Source organism: Staurois parvus, unplaced genomic scaffold (assembly GCF_062004578.1).
Source record: "Staurois parvus isolate SC_StPar_1 unplaced genomic scaffold, SC_StPar_1.0 ptg000725l, whole genome shotgun sequence".
Taxonomy (NCBI): Eukaryota; Metazoa; Chordata; class Amphibia; order Anura; family Ranidae; genus Staurois; species Staurois parvus.
In genome coordinates this window covers 725555-748558 of record NW_028318521.1, presented here as the reverse complement: position 1 = coordinate 748558, position 23004 = coordinate 725555, and the positions used below count along the sequence as shown (strand labels likewise).

The 23004-nt window shown below is 43.0% G+C and overlaps 1 protein-coding gene across 5 annotated transcripts in view; it reads left to right on the top strand.

The window, feature by feature from the left end:
• Positions 1-23004, top strand: part of LOC149445363 (ADP-ribosylation factor-like protein 8A) — a 480831-nt gene that overhangs the window by 202628 nt on the left and 255199 nt on the right. For all 5 annotated transcript variants that reach the window (XM_089653882.1, XM_089653879.1, XM_089653880.1 and 2 more), the window contains one exon: positions 2973-3066. In XM_089653882.1, the coding sequence (XP_089510008.1) occupies positions 2973-3066 (94 nt within the window). The remainder of the gene's footprint in view (positions 1-2972; positions 3067-23004) is intronic.

The window sequence follows — 23004 nt, the reverse complement described above, 5'->3', positions numbered from 1 at the left end:
GAGGAGCTGCACAACACGATAGACAGCAGGTGTATGACTCAATTGTTTATTCAATGGGACTATTATTTTGATGATATTTGGATTCATACTAATCACTACTAATTATTTATGAGCATTTGGTTATTTTTATTTATGGAGGATCATTTAAATGCGTTTTAGTTGAGTGTTATTAGTTGGTTTATTATTTTTATTATATTAAATGAGGGTATTATGAATATAAATGAAATTGAGGGTATTAGGAAGTACATCATGTCACTAATAGATGATTTATGAGCACTTGGTAAAATATTTTTTTAGAGGAGTATTTTATGTGGAATTATTTTGATATTTATTTGGAGGAGATTGATTAGTTGAAATTATCTATTTAAATATTTTTTGGTATTTATACACTTTTATTAGTTATTTGTATCATCATTTGAATTAATTTAATGGTAATAATTTAATTATTATTTATTGAGAAGTATTTAGGAGCGCAACATATATTTGTAGATATTTCCAACACAGTTGTAGTTATGTGTTTCATGTTTGCGATCCTCTAGTAATTATCACACCTGTGGCTCGCAAGTCACTCTGATTCATCTATACCTGTCAACAATGAGATAACCCCAAAACAGGAATGGTTTTACAGGTGGAGGCCACTGACATTTTTTCTCTACTCATCTTTTCTGACTGTTTTTCACTAATTTTGCATTTGGCTAGGACCAGTGTCACTACTGGTAGCATAAGGCGATACCTGGACCCTGCAGAGGTTGCACAGGCAGTCCAACGCCTCCAGGATAGCACATCAATATGTACAAAGATGTACATTGGTTGTCGCTGCATTACACAGGTCTTCTTGACCAGGAACATGTGCAATGACAAATATGAACATTACCCCCCCCCCCACACACACACACACACGCAACCACAGTCTCATAAGGAAACATGCACAGCTAGGGCTGTCAATCACCTTCTGTGTGTTGGAGATGGGACAGGACAGTCCCCCAGGATTGCCTTCTGTTGAAAAGCTGTTAGAAGTGACTAATGCAGATAGCAGATGAAGGAAAAGCCAAGAGCTACACTACAGTGGGGATTGAAAGTTTGGGCACCCCAGCTAAAAATTTGTATTAATGTGCATAAAGAAGCCAAGGAAAGATGGAAAAATTCCAAAAGGCATCAAATTACAGATTAGACATTCTTATAATATGTCAACAAAAGTTAGATTTTATTTCCATCATTTACACTTTCAAAATAACAGAAAACAAAAAAATAGCATCTGCAAAAGTTTGGGCACCCTGCAGAGTTAATATCTTGTACTGTCCCCTTTGGCAAGTATCACAGCTTGTAAACGCTTTTTGTAGCCAGCCAAGAGTCTTTCAATTCTTGTTTGAAGTATCTTTGCCCATTCTTCCTTACAAAAGCCTTCCAGTTCTTTGAGATTTCTGGGCTGTCTGTCACGCACTGCTCTTTTAAGGTCTATCCATAGATTTTCAATTATGTTGAGGTCAGGAGATTGTGAAGGCCATGGCAAAACCTTCAGTTTACGCCTCTTGATGTAATCCCCCGTGGATTTCGAGGTGTGTTTAGGATCATTATCCATTTGTAGAAGCCATCCTCTCTTTAACTTCAGATTTTTCACGGATGGCATCAAGTTACCATCCAAAATTTGCTGAAATTTTATTGAATCCATTTTTCCTTCTACTCGTGAGATGTTCCCTGTGCCACTGGCTGCAACACAACCCCAAAGCATGATTGATCCAACCCCATGCTTAACAGTTGGACAGAGGTTCTTTTCATTAAATTCTGTGCCCCTTCTTCTCCAAACGTACCTTTGCTCATTCCGGCCAAAAAGTTAAATTTTAACCTCATCGGTCCACAGAACTTGTTTCCAAAATGCATCAGGCTTGTCTATATGTTCATTTGCAAAGTTCAAACGATGATTTTTGTGGTGAGGACGTAGAAGAGGTTTTCTTCTGATGACTCTTCCATGAAGACCATATTTGTCCAAGTATCTCTTTATAGTGGAATAGTGTAGCACAACTCCAGTGTCTGCCAGATCTTTCTGGAGGGATCGTGCAGTCAAACGTGGGTTTTGAATTGTTTTTCTCACAATCCTGCGAGCTGTTCTGTCTGATATTTTTCTTGGTCTTCCAGATGTTGCTTTAACTTCCACTGTTCCTGATGACTGCCATTTCTTAATTACATTCTGAACAGAGGATATTGACATCTGAAAACGCTTTGCTATCTTCTTATAGCCTTCTCCAGCTTTGTGAGCGTCAACTATTTTCAGTTTCAGTTTTCTAGACAACTGCTTAGAAGAACCCATGGTGCTGATTGTTGGGGCAAGGTCAGATGAGTTTGGGCATTTAAAACCTTTGAGATTGACATAACCTGGTTTTCCCAGACGATGATTGAGAACAATCCATGACACTGGCAGGTCTCAGCTTTGCAAAGGGGGCAGTGCATGCATTAAATTCTGCAGGGTGCCCAAACTTTTGCAGACGCCATTTTTTTGTTTTCTGTTATTTTGAAAGTGTAAATGATGGAAATAAAATCTAACTTTTGTTGACATATTATAAGAATGTCTAATCTGTAACTTGATGCCTTTTTGGAGATTTTTCCATCTTTCCTTGGCTTCTTTATGCACATTAATACAAATTTTTAGCTGGGGTGCCCAAACTTTCGATCCCCACTGTAAATACTATACACTGAGGCAATTATAGAAGGATATGCTTTGTTTATTTTTTATTTCAGAGGTTTCAAACTACATTAAATTATACAATGAATGATTTTAAGAATTTTTTTTCTGTAACATATTTGCAAAATATATTAAAAAATGTTTAAGTAATGATGCATGGGCCACTGAGTTAGTCCTTTAAATTTTTAACATTCATCCACGGATACTGTAAAATGTATTGTTACCTTGTGATTTGAGAAATAAATGTACTACTTTGAAGTGGCTTTTAAAACTAAAACTTATAATTATTTTAAAGCTATATGGTGGATGCTGCCGATCAAGACAAAATTGAAGCATCAAAAAATGAACTCCATAATTTGCTGGATAAAGCTCAGCTGCAAGGCATTCCAGTAAGTAAATGTATCTTTCTGTGTTCAGTTTTGTTTAGTTAAAACAGACTTTGGTGCTGTTTTTTTTTTTTTTTATAACCTTGTGTAAAAGAAAGGTGATGTTTTTTCTATTGAAACCACTAACACTTTACCTTTTTATAATTGCTTCTATCAAATTGAAATTAAGTTTTTGGCTGCTATGCGCAATAGCTCCACGTATATTTGCTTAAATTTTGTAATGTACAGCGCTGAGCGAACTATTGGCGCTTTATAAATACTGTATAATAATAATAATAAATTCACTCTCACTTTAACAACCAAAAAATAAACCTTGCATACAGTGTGCACAACTGACTTGCTTATGGCTTTGCATTTGGGCATGGCTGTATTAAACCTCACTAAGCTCATGTTCACACAGATGCGATGTGGTAAATCCCATGTGATTTGCACAGGAACCGCACCACATTCCTGTACAAATCACATGCGATTTGTATGTGGTGCGATTGGAGCCAAACATTTTGTATGGCTCTATTCACACCACACCCGCTCCAAAAACGTGCAGGACCCTTTTTTGATCCGCACTAGAATCGGATTGTATAGGTATTCACACCTATGCGATCCGATTCTGCACATCGCACCGTGTTTTACGGACCGATTTCGGGGTGTTAACATACATACCCGCATCGGTTTACATGGATGGGGTGCGATTTTGATGTGTTGCAGAATTCGCACTGAAAATGCTGCAAATTCCACACCGCATCAGTGTGAAGTAGGGCTTAATGTCACAGTAACTTACCTGCTGCACGCCAGTGCTTCCTCTATCTATGGAGTCCACAAACACTTCCAGGTATTTCCCAGGGTGATTATTATTATTTTTTATTATTATTATTATTATTATTATTATACAGGATTTATATAGCGCCAACAGTTTTTCAGTGCTTTACAATATAACTGGAGACAATACAGCAACAATACAGTTCAATACAAGAGGGATAGGAGGGCCCTGCTGCTTGAAGATTACAATCTAATGATGTGTCTGCATCATAAGTCATATAGCAAAATGGTGTCATGTGACCAGGAAATCCATTCTACCCAGCTTGTGTTGCCCAAGCTCCCTGCCTGTCATCACCAATCATTTGCTAGTCTGCTGTACTCCAGTCTGCCACAGTCCAGTTCACTATTGTCCAGTACACTACAGTGCACTTTTCTGCAGTCCAGTAACCAGTACAAATCCGCTGGCAGATTTACTACCAGCATTACTTCATGCAATCTGCTTTCCTCGTCTTTCCAGACACAAACCCACTTCATCATCTTTGAGTACATGTTAGGTGACCTGGGGGTGGTTTGCAGCTATGTCCAGGCTCCCATGAGGGAACACCAGCTGCCCCTGAGACTCTACCTCAGGATAAGTGGTTGTAACAAGGTAAGGGATATACTTACATGTCCTGCATCAGCTTGTAGTAAGAGACTTATCTCAATTTGTAAAACTCCATTTTGGTATACCTCAATGAATATGTACAGTAAGCCCAACATTTTATATTCTTGATATGTGCCTGCTCTACCATGTACTTAAATTATCATATCTTAAAATGCAGTAAAGTATCTTAGAAAAAGTCTGTAAAACGTTCTCAACCAAAAGGTAATAATCCAAAAAAAGATGTGGACTGAATGGTGAGTCAGAAAGGTGTCCTAAGATATATCCAGGTGCAACACAGTATACAACCCCGCCACCAGATTCAATAGTGGCAGCTCACCTTAGGACAACGAACCCTGAGTTAACAGGACAGTCATTTCACGCATTCCTCAATGGGTATCACACCTCCAATAAGACCAGCAATGATCCCTAATGTCAGGTCCTTAGAGGTATCATGTAAACCCAAGAAGGATACAAATAGTGCTCTCTTCTTTATGAAATTTTACTATGAATAATTTAAAATCACACTTACAAATGCAGCACTCAAACTAGGCATACTGACTATACAGATCAAATAATATGAAAAAATATATAAACTATTGCTTAACCGAAATAAAACAATATAAATCAAACTCAACATTTTAAAACCTGCAAGTGTAAGAACTTTTTAGATATGTGAAATCCCTGTAACGTGGAAGCTTGACCATTCCACTTCTCAGCTGTTGGTAGTGCAGGTAGCGTCTTTATTTCCATGGTAGCAGCGGCTTTATATAAATGCGAGGTGACTGTGTAGCTCTGTTCCCGCTATGATAAGTGCTGCATTTGTAAGTTTGTTTTTTAATTATTCATAGAAAAAGTTTATAAAGCAGAGAGCACTACTTGTCTTCTTCTTGGTTTTACATATTTACCTGATACCTCTGAGGACCTTACATTCCGGATCATTGCCGGTTTTATTGAAGGTGTGATCCCCATTGGGGAATGCTTGAAATGACTGTCCTGTTAACTCATTGTCCTAAGGTGAGCTGCCACGATTGCATCTGGTGATGGGGTTGTACACTGTGTTGCTTCTGGATGTATCTTAGGACACCTTTCTGACTCACCATTCAGTCCATATCTTTTTTGGATTATTACCTTTGGCTGAGATTTCTGTATGAATTTGTATGAGACTTGTGTATCTTTATTGTGCTGCACTTTGAGATATAATAATTTGGTTACTTACTGTAGGTATTGTGGAATTCACCTTTATTGTTCAGATGGCAATACTCTTTCATATAGGTATAGATGTTTTTGACTAAGTTGATTGTTTTTCTATTTTATCTCTGCCATATACTTGCATGAAAGTATCCTGTTCTCCTTGTATTGCTTCCTTTGTGTGAAATACCTGGTGTTCCTGCCAGTCTCTCAGCTTTCCAATATAAACTGACCACACTAGCAATGAGAGCACAGCATGGACAGTTCTAGCTGTTGTTGAACTCAGCCTGTTGTCCTCCAATGATCAGACTTCTGCTCACAAGCCCCCCAGCACAGCCATTCGCTGGGCAGATCAGCGTGCTGCTGTTTCTCCTCCCCATCTCCTTATGCAGCTTAAAACCGGGTATGTAATCACTTATATAAAAGGGTAAAAAAGGTTATTATGATTTTTTTTTAAATGTATACATAAATGTTTTGCCTTTAATTTCTGTTTTAAACTGAATGGGTTGTTTTACAAGGTAAAGGTTTACGTACACTTTTTAAAAAAAAAATATTTTTATTGGACGTTTCCAAATTATGTGTAGCAAAACAAAAATTATGATAGTATAGCCAAAATAAATGTACAGTACAAAAGGATACATTTACCCAGACTCTGTTCCAATCCACTAATAATCCTTTAACTGCGTTGGTAATAAAACATTGTAGCAAATGTCTTGCAATTTTAGTCATTTTATCTTACCTGTAAATGAGTAATAGTTAACCAAGTTTTCATCTATAGTGGAAGCATGTATGAGGAATTACTATTCAACTAACAATATAGCTGAGTAACCCATAATGATATACCAATATGGATTGTGAAAAATATAAGGAAAACAAAGAAAGAAGAAACAAATATAATGTGTATAGAAATAATAAAGGTGTCATCATTTGGGATATTTCAGATTTTGACATTTAGTGTTCCATAAAGTTTTGCCAGCAATTAAAGAAACTTTTAGTAGAATTGAGGGCTTGCGTTATCGTGTCTGTTTTCTAAATGCATTAAAGATTTTAGCTCTTTTCACCAAAGTTAGTTTGGGAGCATTTGGTGATGTCCAAGATTTTAATATGGTTCTATGAGCTGTCAACAAACACAGTGATGACCATGCTGGTACCATAATTGGTTTTGAGAGTCCTGATGAAGAAGGAGAATCCAGATAACCAAATAGGCAGATACTTTTTCAATTCCTATCCTTGATATAGCATGTATGTAATTTTAAATTTTATCCCAAAAAGTAGATATTTGGGCACAGCTCCACATTCTATGAAGTAGAGTAGGTCGTATGGTACCACACCAAGAGCAGATTGAGGGATCTGATTTATCAACCAAGAAGGGCATAAAAGCACAATGTAGTAGTTTGTGTTTCCCTCCAATTCTCACTGATGATTGAACTGCAAATTATACAATAACCTCAAAGGAGCTTATCATTCAGTGCCTCAGCTGGAAATTCCTTGGTCCACCCTTTTAATAACAAGCGTCTCTGTGATGTGGAAACATTTCTCGATACTATCAAACTACCCCAACTCACTTCAGATCACTACTATCTCCACCCCAATTTCCCCTGCGGAAATAGAAAAAAAACATTAAAGCTTTACCACCCAAATCACCAGGAAACGATGGTTTCACCAACGAATTTTACAAATCATTTGCCCCTGACCTTTCACCATATCTGACCAAGCTCTTCAACCATGCTACAATCCATAATTACGACTATCCCGAAACCCGGTAAAGATCCTCTAAATGTCCAGAATTATAGACCAATATCACTACTCAACACAGACATAAAGCTATATGCTAAAATAATAGCCCAAAGACTCCTCCCTTACTTACCTACATGAATCCACCCAGACCAAGTAGGATTCATCCCTGGTCGCCAAGCTCCTGACGCAACTAGGAGAATCATATCTCTTCTCCATAACCTAGAATTCACCAAACAACCCTCCATATTACTATCCTTAGACGCGGAGAAAGCATTTGATCGAATACACTGGCAGTTTATGCGTTTAACCCTACAAAAATTTGGCATCACGGATTGGATGTTATCAGCCATCCTTTCCCTCTACTCCAATCCCTCTGCCAAAGTATTAACAGATGGAACACTATCAGATACCGTTGACATCACAAACGGCACCAGACAAGGTTGCCCCTTATCCCCCATAATATTTACACTACTTATTGAACCCTTAGCTTTAAAACTAAGAAATGACCCATCATTTTCAGGAATTACCCACCTCCAAACAGAACACAAAATTAGTTTTTTTTTACGGACGACATCATACTAATGATAACCAACCCACATAAATCTCTCCAAACGATTAGTTCAATTCTCCCAAATTATTCGGAGGTTTCCTGTTACAAACTTAACGAACCTAAATCCTCCATCTTAAATCTCCACACACCTATCCAAACTCAAACATCACTAGCCAAACAATTTCCCTTCTCCTGGGAACAACACAACATATCCTATGTAGGAATTAAACTCAACAATAGACCAATTATACCCTGCAAATCATAAATTACTACTTGAATCCATTCCACGAGAAATCTCAACACTCCGTACATCAACACTCTCAAAACTGGGACGAGTAGCGACTCTGAAAATGTTCATAGTACCAAAAATTCTATACATATTGTTAGTAACCAACTAGCGGGGGCCTCTAGCAGTCCACAGGACAGGATTCCCCAGGGCGCGGAGTCCAAGCCCCAGTCTGCTTGTTCACCAGGGCCCCTGATGGTGGGGATGGGCTTGGAGCAGACAGGGACCAGGTCGCGGCCCCTGAGTACCCCCATCCGTGGTAGAGGGATCCGCCAGAGGTATATGCAGGTAGAGAGCCTGGCATGAAGAGGTGGAAGACTGGATCCGAGCGGGATGGATGGTTGGATGGCAGAGTAGTAAGCATGGTGAACGGGCCGGGTCAGTAACAGTGGGATCAGCGTAGTACAAGGCGGCAGGCAGAAGAATAGTCAGGTCACTCGCTGGGGTCGGTAACACAAGTTCAGATCAGGTATGGGGATATGCAGAAGAGAGGTCAAACTAGCCAGGGGGTCAGAGCAGGAGAAGTCAGCGGAGGTCAGGTTCAGGCAAGGTCAGCAACAAATCTCAAATAGCAGGAACACAGGAGCAAAGACCATACGGCAATGGGTGTCAGTGCAGGGCAGGTTTAAATAGTGCCTTGCCCTGCTATTGGTGCAAGGCGAGCGGCCGCGATCACGAGTGCGCATGCGCGGCCGCCGCCGTACAGGTCTCAGTGTCCGCCGGATTGCATGGATCGGTGCTCCGCACATGCGCGGAGTCACTCGCCACCGCGATCCCTGACACATATTCCGCACTCTCCCTATTCCCATTCCCAATATCTTCTTCTCTAAACTACAGTCTTCTCTAAATTCCTCTGGAATTCTAAAAAACCCAGATGTACTACAAATCTACTATTACGTCCAACATCCAGAGGAGGAGCAGGCCTTCCACACTTAAAATCGTACTACAATGCGACTCTTCTTGACCAAATATACTTTTGGTGACACCCAACAAAAGAAAAATTATGGTCTACCATGGAAACACTCCCATTGCTCCCACTTTTACCTCGAAACATACTCTTCACACCAAACCAAATACCTACTTAACCACTTGCCTACCGGGCACTTATACCCCCTTCCTTACCAGGCCAATTTTCAGCTTTCAGCGCAGTCGCACTTTGAATGACAATTGTGCGGTCATGCAAGATTGTACCCATATGAAATTTATATAATTTTTTTCTCAAATAGAGCTTTCTTTTGGTGGTATTTAATCATCGCTGGGTGTTTTACTTTTTGCGCTATAAACAAAAAAAGTGCAAAAAATTTGAAAAAAAAAGTTTCTTTGTTTCTAATATAAAATTTTGCAAACAGGTAATTTTTCTCCTTCACTGATGTGCGTTGATGAGGCAGCACTGATGGGCACTGATAGGCGGCACTGATGGGCACTGATAGGTGGCACTGATAGGCAGCACTGATAGGCGGCACTAATGAGGTGACATGGATAGGCAGCACTGATAGGCGGCACTTATGATGGGTACTGATAGTCAGCATTGACTGGCGCAACTGCTGGGCACTGACTGGCGCAACTGCTGGGCACTGACTGGCGCAACTGCTGGGCACTGACTGGTGGCACTGACTGGCGGCACCTCTGGGCTGCACTGATGGGCACTGGTGGGTAGCACTGCTGGGCACAGGTGGGTGGCACTGGTGGGTGACACTGCTGGGTGGCACTGATAAGCACTGGTGGGTGGCACTGCTGGGCACAGGTGGGCGGAGCTGGTGAGTGGCACTGCTGGGCACCAATCATCAGGGCACTGATCATCAGTGCCCTGATGATCGGTGCCGATCCCTGCTCTGACAACTGCCGGTTCTCAGCAGTACTTTCCTCACGCTCTGACAGCGAGAGGAAAGTGCAGCCGAGAACCGGCAATTGCATTTCCCTGTGATCAGTGTGTCACTGGACATGGCTGATCACGTGGTAAAAGGCCGCTGTGATTGGCCTTTTACCCCATCACGTGTTCAGCTGTGTCTGTAGGACACAGCGATCATGGAGGACAGCGTTCTGGGAGGACGTCATATGATGCCCTCCCAGAACTGGCCGGCCGTAGTGCATCCGTCAGTGCACCCTTGTATCCAAGCCTCTCTCCAAGCCTGGTACAACCTTACAACTATTACATTTGAAAATACCAAACTGTTGTGGGCTTTTGAATTATGTCTCAAAAACATGATTTATCAAGACATAATCCTATATAACATCAAGTCAGCATAGCCGGATGTTAAGGGGTTAATTTGTCTTGGTTGGAAAGAATGACCATCTGGCTAGAGAAATGTAATGGGTGAAGGGATTGTTTTTCTTTCCTCCTAGAGACAATACTATTTTGAAGTTCCACAGGTGATCAAACACCATTATTCAGACTTCAATAAGCAGGTAAACATATACAAGGTCTGGACATGACAATAGAGGAACCAAACTGATTGTCTGAGAGCTTACCCAAACCTTGTAGAGTGTGATGAACCAACAGACCTCTGAAACTATTACCATATACTATTGTTCACCAAGGGTGAAAGCATTAACAGTTGTTTACCATGAGTCCAATACAAGGGCCCGGCAAACAGAGAGTTTTTTTTTCCTACACAGAGAAAATGTTGATTCTGAAACAAAAAGGTGAAATTCAGGACATTTAAGTCTAAAAGTTCACTGTATATAATTACAAAAATATACTACAAAAACAGATTATAAATAAGATGTTATAGATTTTAAACACCACTAAATACTCAGCAATGGGAACTATATATCACTAATTTGAGTATTGAGATGATGGGAAGTAAGATGTATTATAGACTAGCATTAGTTACATGTCTTATCAGGAAACAAACAGGATGGTACTTCAAGGAGGAATAACTGAATATACACCTATATTCCATGGTCCCTATTTAGAATAGTATAGGTATGATCACTGCTATATCTGGAAAGAGCCGTATATTTAATTCCTGAAATTACCTGAAGATTCCACCCAAGGTATGAGTCATCTCAAATACTCACATTGTTCTGTGATACATGACCGCCACCTGGCGGGCAGGTGAGAAATAGCTTATGTACACACATTTCTCAACTAGCCAATCAGGAAGCCTGGTGGGAAGGTATCTTAGAACAATGGACTAGTGGATATAAAAGCCCTTGTGCTTTAAGATAAAAAAAAAAAAACCCTCATAAAAACCTCATGGAAAGACCTGATCAAGAAGAAGATCTCTGCTGAACAACTACTCTTCCATCTTTTAAAACTTCCTAAAACTTTAACTAAATTCCTAAACCTCTAATCTTATAACTTCCTACATTCTCCCCTACTGAGAATCTTTCACTTGCCCTATATATCAGTCCAAAGGCGTTCCACTGCCAGCTAAATCCACGGGAGAGTTGCCTAGTCTGAATTCCGGGTGTGGTGAGATGTTTATTTGATTTTGTATTAACCTATTTTCTCTGTTGTGTGGAATCATAAAATTATCTTAGTGTATCACAACAATATTGGGTAGTTAGATATATGTAGAGAAATCCTATTTTACTGTTAAAAATTGTTTATTGCCATATTATAAATTTTTTCATATTTCATAATTTATTGAATATTAATAACCAGAGTATCATATATCAAGGGCTTGCTTCTTGCAATCCTATGGCCACGGCTTGCGAGAATATAACCTTTGAGATATTCGAAATTATTAATTATTAATAAATTTAATAAATAATCAGATCATTTAAAAATTGTGATTGATGTAATTAGTTAGAAACTTTATTATTGTGTCTTACATTGGTAGGATATATTCTTGATTGTGTGTACCAATATTCATTTATCACCAGTCTTTTGCGTTTTGTGTTAATATATATATAATTTTTGTACATAAATAAATTCTTATATTTATCTATTACAAGGCAAATTTTGTGTGTATGGTACGAAATCATATTGGCTAAAAGAATTCAAGGTATAATAATAAGTGGTGATCAAATTATCAAGGTGTCCAAATTATTGGTTTACTAAATATTTGCCGTATTTTAACGGCTGGAGGCACTGTAATATTTCATCTAAGGGAAAGGGACACGCCCTTTATAAATAATATATATCCTTACATAAACCACCACAAAACACATACCCATCCCAATCAATATACTACACCTCATCACTCCATCCCTAACTCTATTACAATGAGAAAAATCCGACATAAAAGATCTCTACACAAATCACAATTTGGAATCGTTCCAGACTCTCCACAATAAATTTAATCTACCCGCAATCGAATACTTCACCTACCTGAGAATAGCTCAATGCTTACGAACAATAAATATTCCTCATTTTATGAAAGTTCCTACCACTGCATACCAAGTTTTTAACAAAACAAAATATCCAGGTAAACGTATCTCTACCTTTTACACACTAATAGTAGACTCACTATTCACCCTACAATCTTCGTCAATTAACTGGGAAAAAAAACTCTCCTACAGCCAATACCTCCACACTTGTGGGAAAAAACCTTCACCATCACCTATAGAGCCTCACAATGTAGTTCTCATTGGGAATTGTACCTAAAAAATACTACATCAATGGTACTTAACACCCGTTAAACTTTCACTATATTATCCACAACACTCCTCCTCCTGTTTGAGACCATGCGGAAAAATAGGATCAACACTCCATACACTATGGACATACAAATCACTCAAATTCTTCTGGAACAGCGTCTTCCAAATGCTCTCAACATTAGCTAAAACACCAATAACCCCAAACGCTGCTCTAGCACTCCTCCATATTGGAATCAACGATTTCCCTCGAGACTCCCGTACCATTATCATCCACACATCGGCAGCTAAAATAAACATAACTAAATTATGGAACTGTAACGATATAAGGTCAGGTTCAGAGACCAGTTGCTACAGCAGTGTAAGGCTTACCTGAAACCAGCAGGATTGGTACACCAGCGGCCCACCCTGGGAATGACGCAGGCTCACCTGAGGTGCGTGGTCTAAGCATCCACCAGTCTTCCCCAGAGCTCCTAATGGTGGAGATGGAGTTGGCTGCGTGTGAATGCCAGGTCGCAGATCTCAGGATCACCCCACCAGGGAATGAGTAGGCTGGAAACCAAAAGCGGATCAAACAGAAGCGGAGTCAGTCACAAGCCAAGGGTCGGTCACCAATGGTAGTAGATAGGATGAGGCAGAATCATAGTCAGTAGCAAGCCAAAGGTCGGTAACGTAGATGAAGACAGCAGCAGGAACAATAAGCGGGATATTGGCTGGTAAGGCACAATAATCTGGCAAGGAGGAAGTGCATGGACATGGCTTTTATAAGGAAGTTCATGGGAGGAGCAAGGAGTTCAAGGTTCAAGAGAAATCAAGGCACAAGGCAGGATTATCCAAGAATTGTCAAGGGAGCTGTCCAGCATTCCAGATAGCTCAGGAGAAGAGACATTGCCTCCTACTGCAGAAGGGCCAAGTTCGATCCCAGGCTCTGACAGGAACACTACTAAATCCCCTTCTCTTACTTCACTGATAACTGATCTTAACTTCCAATGCGGTATGGAAAAAAGATCTGCCCTAAACAATTCTACCTATCGCACATTTAAGCTCCATTGGTCTCAATGGTTACAAAACCCAAACTGCTCTGTAAAATTCTGATAAATTCACTATAAAATACCTTGACCCATCTGCTTAGACTAGTGCACTTACCCTTCCCTACCCTCTCCCCCTTCCCACCTCCTCTATTTCCCTACTGCTTGTTCTCCATCCCCTCTAGATCTCTTCTACAACCTTCCATGGTTCAGAATATACCGAGCATACCTCTCATGCCAATGCCACTTATTCTAGTATTACCCCCAGCCAAATGGTGGGGAAAATATTGTTTTGTTTACTTTCCTGTACTGCATTATTTCTAACTGAACCGTATTTACCTACAATGTCTTGTTATTAAAACTTCAATAAAAACTATTGAAATTAATTGATAGTTTAGTGGAGAATAGAGGTCAGATATTGAATATCATTTATGCTTAATTGCACAGAGATTGCTGAAAAGGATCTTTTTTTGAATTATAGCAGGACTTGATATATTTAATCAAATGGTTGTAGTAACATTTATGGTCTTCTGGTAGTTGAAATTGTAATGATAGTTCTCTGAAAGACTTCATTTTCAAAGATTTTTGGTGGTAATTAGACATCACTATATTTATATATACACCTTTTCCTCTCCACACCTAAGTGATTTTAGCATTGGTTGCACTGTTAACTTTTAGGTTTACACGTAAAGGGCAATATTTAGAGATCATCGATGGCAGCTTTAGAGATGCCCTGATTGTATGGCATGCAGCAAGAGTATCCCGCAAAGGTAAATTGTATTTTAGCTCAGACAGTAGAATGTTGGTATTGCAGTGCAAAATAATTATTAGGTTCCAAGGAGACACCATTTTTCCCTCTAGTGCCCTATTGGATCTAATTAGAATTTTCTAATATCCAATCTATACCAGTCCTCAAAAGACAGGCTAAATTATAGTGGGGAGAACTAATCCTCCTTCACTCCTTGGGAGGTATAACTTAGAAATAGATATACGTAATTTCTTAGAGCACCACAGGAAAGTTGTTATGGCTTTATTTATTGTTTTGATACCACTATGTCTAAGTAAAAGTGGAATAATCTGCAATGGATATAAAAGTTTGGCAAAAGAGACCATTTTGAAAAGATCGCACCTCCCAAATAGTGAGATTTAAAGACTCATCCATGCTTCCAGCTCTGAGACCGTTTTAGATATAAACGGTAGATAATTCAAAAAGTGTAGTGATGTTTTGGATGGCTATTTTAAATGGGTCCATATTTTTCTGTTTCAATATTTCTATTAAGAAAGTTTTGTTTTGTCTAAGTAAAAGTGGAATAATCTGCAATGGATATAAAAGTTTGGCAAAAGAGACCATTTTGAAAAGATCGCACCTCCCAAATAGTGAGATTTAAAGACTCATCCATGCTTCCAGCTCTGAGACCGTTTTAGATATAAACGGTAGATAATTCAAAATGTGTAGTGATGTTTTGGATGGCTATTTTAAATGGGTCCATATTTTTCTGTTTCAATATTTCTATTAAGAAAGTTTTGTTTTAAGAATACAACAAGCTCAAAATACGCCTACGCAGGGTAAGAGCAGAACAATAACACATAAACAGAGACATCCTGCTGACTTGTATTAGTCAAATAATGAAATGTCCAATGACATCAAGGAGGGACGGCAAAAAGCCGAACCAAATAGCAGCAGTAATCCAACATAATATCGGAAAAAGAAGAGGAAAGAAAAAAGATTAGAAGAAAGGAAAAAAAAAATTATGATAGCGTTTGTAGCAAACCAAAAACCCTAGACGAGAAGCATATCAATCGCGGGCACGACCACCAAATGTGCAAGACGTCCCCACGTAGACCACAGTCCCGTATACACCTATGTCAGGGCTCCGGGTATGACCAGAGGTGTGTGGACTGACACAGGGAAACGCAGGCTTCAGATATAGTATAAACAATATAATTTATTTAAGACTAAACAATACATAAACGCAGTGCAAGACTAAACATAAACACAGTGCAAACAAACCAAACCAAAACCCCCAACAGATAACAAAAGAACAATACTAAGCGTAGTCGGGCAGGCCGGGTCGGTAGCAAACGGGCAGGCAAGGTACAAAGGAGCAGGCAGAGCGTAGGCAGACGGGCCGGGTCAGGAACAATCCGGCAGACAAGGTACCAAAGGAGCAGACTGGAGAGTGGTCAGGAATAGCAGAGGTCAGGACAGGCGGAGTTCAATCAGAGTCAGGGATCAAGCAGGATCAGACAGGAAGCAGACAGGATGCAGTTACAGGGGCTCTTGAGAAACATACACCAAGGCCCTGATTGCAAGTCTGGCCATTCCTTATATGCACCTCCTGCAATCAGCCTCAGGTGTTTTGGCTGACTGCAGGAGTGAGCCTCTTGTTGCTGAGAGCACCCGTTGGCCAGTCCTGGTACTGCAACCCACAAGGCAGGTGAGTCCCACCACTATTGGCGAGTCCATTCCTGACAGTACCCCCCCTCAAGGAGCGGCCTCAGGACGCTCCAAACCGTCCTAAATGGGCAAAATGTTCCACCGCCCGGATCCGGTAATTGGCGGGATATCAAGGACTGGTACATCAGGCTGAGCACCGGGCAGAGGCACATCAGGCTGGACACCGGACAGAGGCACATCAGGCTGGACACCGGACAGAGGCACATCAGGCTGGACACCGGACAGAGGCACATCAGGCTGGGCACCAGACAGAGGCACATCAGGCTGGGCACTGGGCCACCAGGCGGAGCAGCGGGCCACCAGGCGGAGCAGCGGGCACCAGGCCACCAGGCGGAGCAGCAGGCACCGAGTCATCTGACAAGACAGCGGGCTCCGAGTCATCTGGCAAGACTGTGGGCACCGAGTCATCTGGCAAGACTGCGGTCACCGAGCCATCTGGCAAGACAGCGGGCACCGAGCCATCTGGCAAGACAGCGGTCACCGAGTCATCTGGCAAAACAGCGGGCACCGAGTCATCTGGCAAAACAGCGGGCATCGGGTCGTCAAGCTCGACAGCGGGCACCGAGTCATCTGGCAAAACAGCGGGCATCGGGTCGTCAAGCTCGACAGCGGGCACCGAGTCATCTGGCAAAACAGCTGGCATCGGGTCGTCAAGCTCGACAGCGAGCACCGGGTCATCTGGCAAGACAGCGGGCACCGAGTCATCTGGCAAGACCGCGGGCACCGAGTCATCTGGCAAGACCGCGGGCATCGGGTATTTAAGCTCGACAGCGGGCACCGAGTCAACTGGCAAAACAGCGGGCACCGGGTCATCTGGCAAGACAGCGGGCATCGGGGCGTCAAGCAAGACAGCGGGCACCGGGTCATCTGGCAAGACAGCGGGCACCGAGTCATCTGGCAACACAGCGGGCACCGAGTCATCTAGCAAGACAGTGGGCACCAAGTCATCTGGCAAGACAGCGGGCACCGAGTCATCTGGCAAGACAGCGGGCATCGGGTCGTCAAGCAAGACAGCGGGCGCCGAGTCATCTGGCAAGACAGCGGGCGCCGAGTCATCTGGCAAGACAGCGGGCGCCGAGTCATCTGGCAAGACAGCGGGCGCCGAGTCATCTGGCAAGACAGCGGGCGCCGAGTCATCTGGCAAGACAGCGGGCGCCGAGTCATCTGGCAAGACAGCGGGCGCCGAGTCATCTGGCAAGACCGCGGGCATCGGGTCTTTAAGCTCGACAGCGAGCACCGAGTCATCTGGCAAGACAGCGGGCACCGAGTCATCTGGCCAGACAGCGGGCACTGAGTCGTCAAGCTCGACAGCGGGCACCAAGTCAACTGGCAAAACAGCGGGCATCGGGTCATCTGGCAAGACAGCGGGCACCGAGTCATCTGGCCAGACAGCGGGCACTGAGTCGTCAAGCTCGACAGCGGGCACCAAGTCAACTGGCAAAACAGCGGGCACCGGGTCATCTGGCAAGACAGCGGGCATCGGGGCGTCAAGCAAGACAGCGGACACCGGGTCATCTGGCAAGACAGCGGGCACCGAGTCATCTGGCAAGACAGCGGGCACCGAGTCAACTGGCAAAACAGCGGGCACCGGGTCATCTGGCAAGACAGCGGGCACCGGGTCATCTGGCAAGACAGCGGGCACCGGGTCATCTGGCAAAACAGCGGGCACCGAGTCATCTGGCAAGACAGTGGGCATGGGGTCGTCAAGCAAGACTGCGGGCACCGAGTCATCTGGCAAGACAGCGGGCGCCGAGTCATCTGGCAAGACAGCGGGCGCCGAGTCATCTGTCAAGACAGCGGGCGCCGAGTCATCTGGCAAGACAGCGGGCACTGAGTCATCTGGCCAGATAGCGGGCACCGAGTCGTCAAGCTCGGCACCGGGCACCGAGTCAACTGGCAAAACAGCGGGCATCGGGTCATCAAGCTCGACAGCGGGCACCGAGTCATCTGGCAAAACAGCGGGCATCGGGTCTTTAAGCTCGACAGCGGGCACCGATTCATCTGGCAAGACAGCGGGCACCGAGTCATCTGGCAAGACAGCGGGCACCGAGTCATCTGGCAAGACAGCGGGCACCGGGTTATCTGGCAAGACAGCGGGCATCGGGTCGTCAAGCAAGACAGCGGGCACCGAGTCATCTGGCAAGACAGCAGGCACCGAGTCATCTGGCTTGACAGCGGGCAGCGGGTCATCTGGCATCAGGTCATCTGGCTCGACAGCGGGTACTGGGTCATCTGGTTCGACAGCGAGTACCGGGTCATCTGGCTTGACAGCGGGCATCGGGTCATCTGGCAACAGGTCATCTGGCTTGATCAGTTCATCAGGCTGGGTAGGAACATAAGGCTGGGTAGGAACATAAGGCTGGGTAGAACCATCAGGCTGGGTAGCGTACACTGGGTCATCCGGCATCAGGGTATCAGGCTGAATTGCGGGTGCCGGGGCACCAGGCTGAACCACGGAAGGCGGGTTCTCAGACGGCAGGCTGACCGGTTTGGATACTGGCAGGATGGTTCTGGTTGGAAAGAATTTTCGCTTTTTCCTGGTTTTAGTTACTGGAGCACAGGAAGTAAGCGCAGGTTTGTAAGTGGATAGAGCAGCTGTAGGCAGAGAAGAGCTGGGGGATGGAACAAAGGAGGGAGCAGTTGCTACAGAGGACTCCTTTACAGGGTTAAAGAAAGGATAGGTGCAGCGAGTGGGAGCAGGGGACTGATATGTGGTAGTTAGCAGAGTATACTAGGCCGTCACTGGGGGTGCTGTCGGGGATGCAGGAAGAGTGCCTTGAGCAGAGGCATTCCTCAAGCGTTGCAAGCTGACTGAGGCTGGGTGCAACAAGTCTGACCATGTCTACAGTATGGGTTGAACAAAGCTCAGCTTACACAAAACCTGTCTGGTCAAAGACTGCACTGCGTGTATACAGTCTCTTAGTACCTGTTGTGAACATGCAGAATAACGCTCCAGAAAGTAATCTACATCATCCTCCAATAACCATACCAGGGACTCTACCTGGTCGGCACTAAATGGCGGCAAAAATTCATCCCTGCTTTCGGGGGTACCAGATGAAACCAACTCTGCACAAACCTGAATCAATGGTTGCACCTCAGAGAACTCTGTGCCCTGATCTATTAGGCAATGAGCGATCCTTATGCACTCTAGTAGTTGATCCCGGGTATACTCCTTCAGAGTTTGATAAGCATAATCTCTGTCATCAAACACTAGCAGAGACAAATACACCACCTCATCAAGTTTCATCCTTCCCAGCAACAATACGCCAAGATGGCTTCCCTGTGCAGCCACTTCTGGTCAGGATTGGCCTTGGTGTAATGTCAGGGCTCCGGGTATGACCAGAGGTAGGTGGACTGACACAGGGAAACGCAGGCTTCAGATATAGTATAAACAATATAATTTATTTAAGACTAAACAATACATAAATGCAGTGCAAGACTAAACATAAACACAGTGAAAACAAACCAAACCAAAACCCCCAGCAGATAACAAAAGAACAATACTAAGCGTAGTCGGACGGGTCAGGTCAGGAACAATCAGGCAGACAAGGTACCAAAAGAGCAGACTGGAGAGTGGTCAGGAATAGCAGAGGTCAGGACAGGTGGAGTTCAATCAGAGTCAGGGATAAAGCAGGATCAGACAGGAAGCCGACAGGATGCAGGTACAGGGGCTCTTGGGAAAACATACACCAAGGCCCTGATTGCAAGTCTGGCCATTCCTTATATGCACCTCCTGCAATCAGCTTCAGGTGTTTTGGCTGACTGCAGAAGTGACTGGCCAGTCCTGGTACTGCAAACCACAAGGCACGTGAGTCCCAAAATGATTGGCGAGTCCATTTCTGACACCTGCTGTGCACACAGAGCTGACAGGCTCTCCTTTGAGAACACCATCCTGCAGTCCCCTCAAGAACAGGCAGAGAATCTCTCCAGAGGTGCAGCAGAGGGGTTAGCAAATTTATGATTCCTCTTCTCAAAATACTACAAGAGAATTTATAGAGAACCTAGAGGATTATCCAGCAGAATCTATGCCACTTAATGCTACTGTTATGAAAGATATGTTAGTTACCCTTAAAGGGTCCCTACATAAAGATATGATGAGCTTTATGACACGGATCAATACAGAGATGGAAAACCTGGGTGAGTGGGTATCACAAGTGGAAACTAAAATGGGGGATTTCGCCACTGCTCATAACGAATTAGTGGACGCCCACAACGAAGTTGAAGATGAGCTGACAACTTTAAAGGCAAAAATGGCGGATATTGAGGACCGCTCCCTCAGAAATAACATTAAATTTAGAGGGATTGGTGAGGACACCCCAATTGCAGATCTCTGCAAATTTATTCAGCATATGATATCCACATTACTGCTGCACACCCCGAATAGGGAGGTGGTGGTGTATAGGTTGCCGAAACCCTCTTTCCTCCCAGCTCATGTCCCTCGGGATGTCATTGTGAGAGTTCATTTCTATCATGTGAAGGAGGAACTCATGCTGTTTGCGCTCGTTTTCCAGCTCCTTACAGTGGGATCTCTGTTTGCTGACCTTTCTCAACACACCATACTAGCACGCAAGAAATTGATTTCTTCCACAAAATTATTGCATAACAACGACATCAAATACCAGTGGGGGTTCCCTACCAATTTGCTGATTACAAAGGACAATCGAGTCCTTACGGTCACTTCAGAAGAAGATGGCTTTCAACTTGCCAAAAAATGGGGCCTTATCCCAGCAGAGGAGGAAATCGTGCCTACAAAATCCTCCCCCAGAAAAATCCCTCAGAATGGGAACAGGTAGCAGGCTGACACACGCAACTGCCTCCTCCCACGTTCTCTGGTATCTTATGTTTTCCCCGCTGTAAGTTTGGATAGCGGCGTTCTAGGCTGTTTGCCTCGGTACTTACCCCCCCACACATCCGAGTGATTCGTTTCACGCGAACTTATGTGTTACTTTTTTGTTTGTTTTTTTCTCCCCAGTTTTTCCTCTCTTTTTGTGTGTTTTTCTTCAGAGCAGCAACACCATCTATGCTACTAGATCTTGACAAGTCCTCTTATATCACTATTGGAGGGTCAGACCTCCTTCGCCCACGTTTGAAAACCATGGTCCCCGTAAGAGTACCACTCCGGCTTTCAAACCCTTCCATGCTATTTTTGTTTCTGCCACTTGAGGGCGACCACATATCACTCAACCAAGCTTCCTCATGGTACTAAAAATTGTCTCTTTGAATGTGCACATCCTTAATAGTCCATTCAAACGTCAGATGATGTGGAAAGAAGCCCAACGACTACATGGCGATGTGCTTTGTGTTCAGGAAACCCATTTCTCGGTATCTAAAGCTCCATACTGCTCCAACCGCCTGTTCCCACATATCTTTACATCTAATGGCCCTACTAAGAAGTGTGGCGTATTAATTGCTGTCCGTGACTCTGTCGCTTTCTCTCTACATTCCCAAGTGTCCGATAGTAAAGGCAGATTCATAATTATCGTCTGTGAAATCAACAACATCACCTACACTATTGTGAATCTCTATGCCCCTAATACCCATCAGGTCCCTATTTTCAACTCCCTGCGGAAAAAGGTAGCAAAAATACAAAGGGGTTTTTTTATTTACTGTGGAGACTTTAATGCTATTATCAACAACTCGGTGGACACCTCCAATTCTTCACGGCATTTGAGACAGTCTCTAGCCTAGACCATCACGGCAGCCAACCTTTATGATCCCTGGAGATGCCTCCATGCTTCTGAAAAGGACTTTCCACATTACTCAGCGCCCCACAAATCATATTCCTGAATAGATTTTTTTCTTACGGATATCCAACTGCTACAAGATATTTCTAAAGCTGAAATACATCCGATGACGTGGTCAGACCACGCTCCTATTTCTATAAGCATTGAGGAGACTTTGAAATTTACTCCGGTATCTTTGTGGCGTACCGATGTTTCCATGTTTTGTAATGATATGTCTTGCCCTGTTATTTCTGCTGCCTTTATAGGAGTATTTTGCTGTTAATTTAGCTACTGATACCAGTGCTACTAACACATGGTGCGCTCATAAAGCATACTGCAGAGGGTTACTGTTGAAGCTGGCATCGCAGGCTAAACGGGTTAGGAACCGCGTTCTCATGGACACCATTGAGCAAATAGCTAAACTTGAACACACACATAAACAAACTCTATCTTCTAATACCTTTCCGGAGCTTCAAACCACTAGAATGAAACTTAGGACTCTACTTTAAGGGAGACATGGTCAATATTTAAAAAAGGCTAAAGCTAAATTTTATTCCCAAGGGAATAAAGTGGGAAAAATGCTAGCAAAATACTTAACAACTAGACAAGCGAAATCCAAAATATCTTCTTTCATTGACCCTACTTCTAATACACCAACTTATCATCCAAATAAAATAGCAGAGGCGTTCCGCACTTATTATTCCCAATTGTGCAACCTCAAGGATGACCCTTCTACCCCCCAACCTACCCCAGATTCGACTGACTTGTCTTTAAATTCCTCAACTTTCTTTTTCATCTCATCCAATTTTATTTCAACCATCCTTAATTTCCTCTTTTTCCTTTCTATCAACATTTTAAGCAATTGTTCCTCACATGTGTGGAAAAAACTTTTCCACTCAATTAGAGAATCCTCATCATTAAGTCATTTGGGATTAAATCCCATCTTAATCTCCGAGGTACAATGCCCTCTGAAATATATTTCTCAAAGGATACAATGTCCCACCACAATTGTAATTTCTTTTCCATA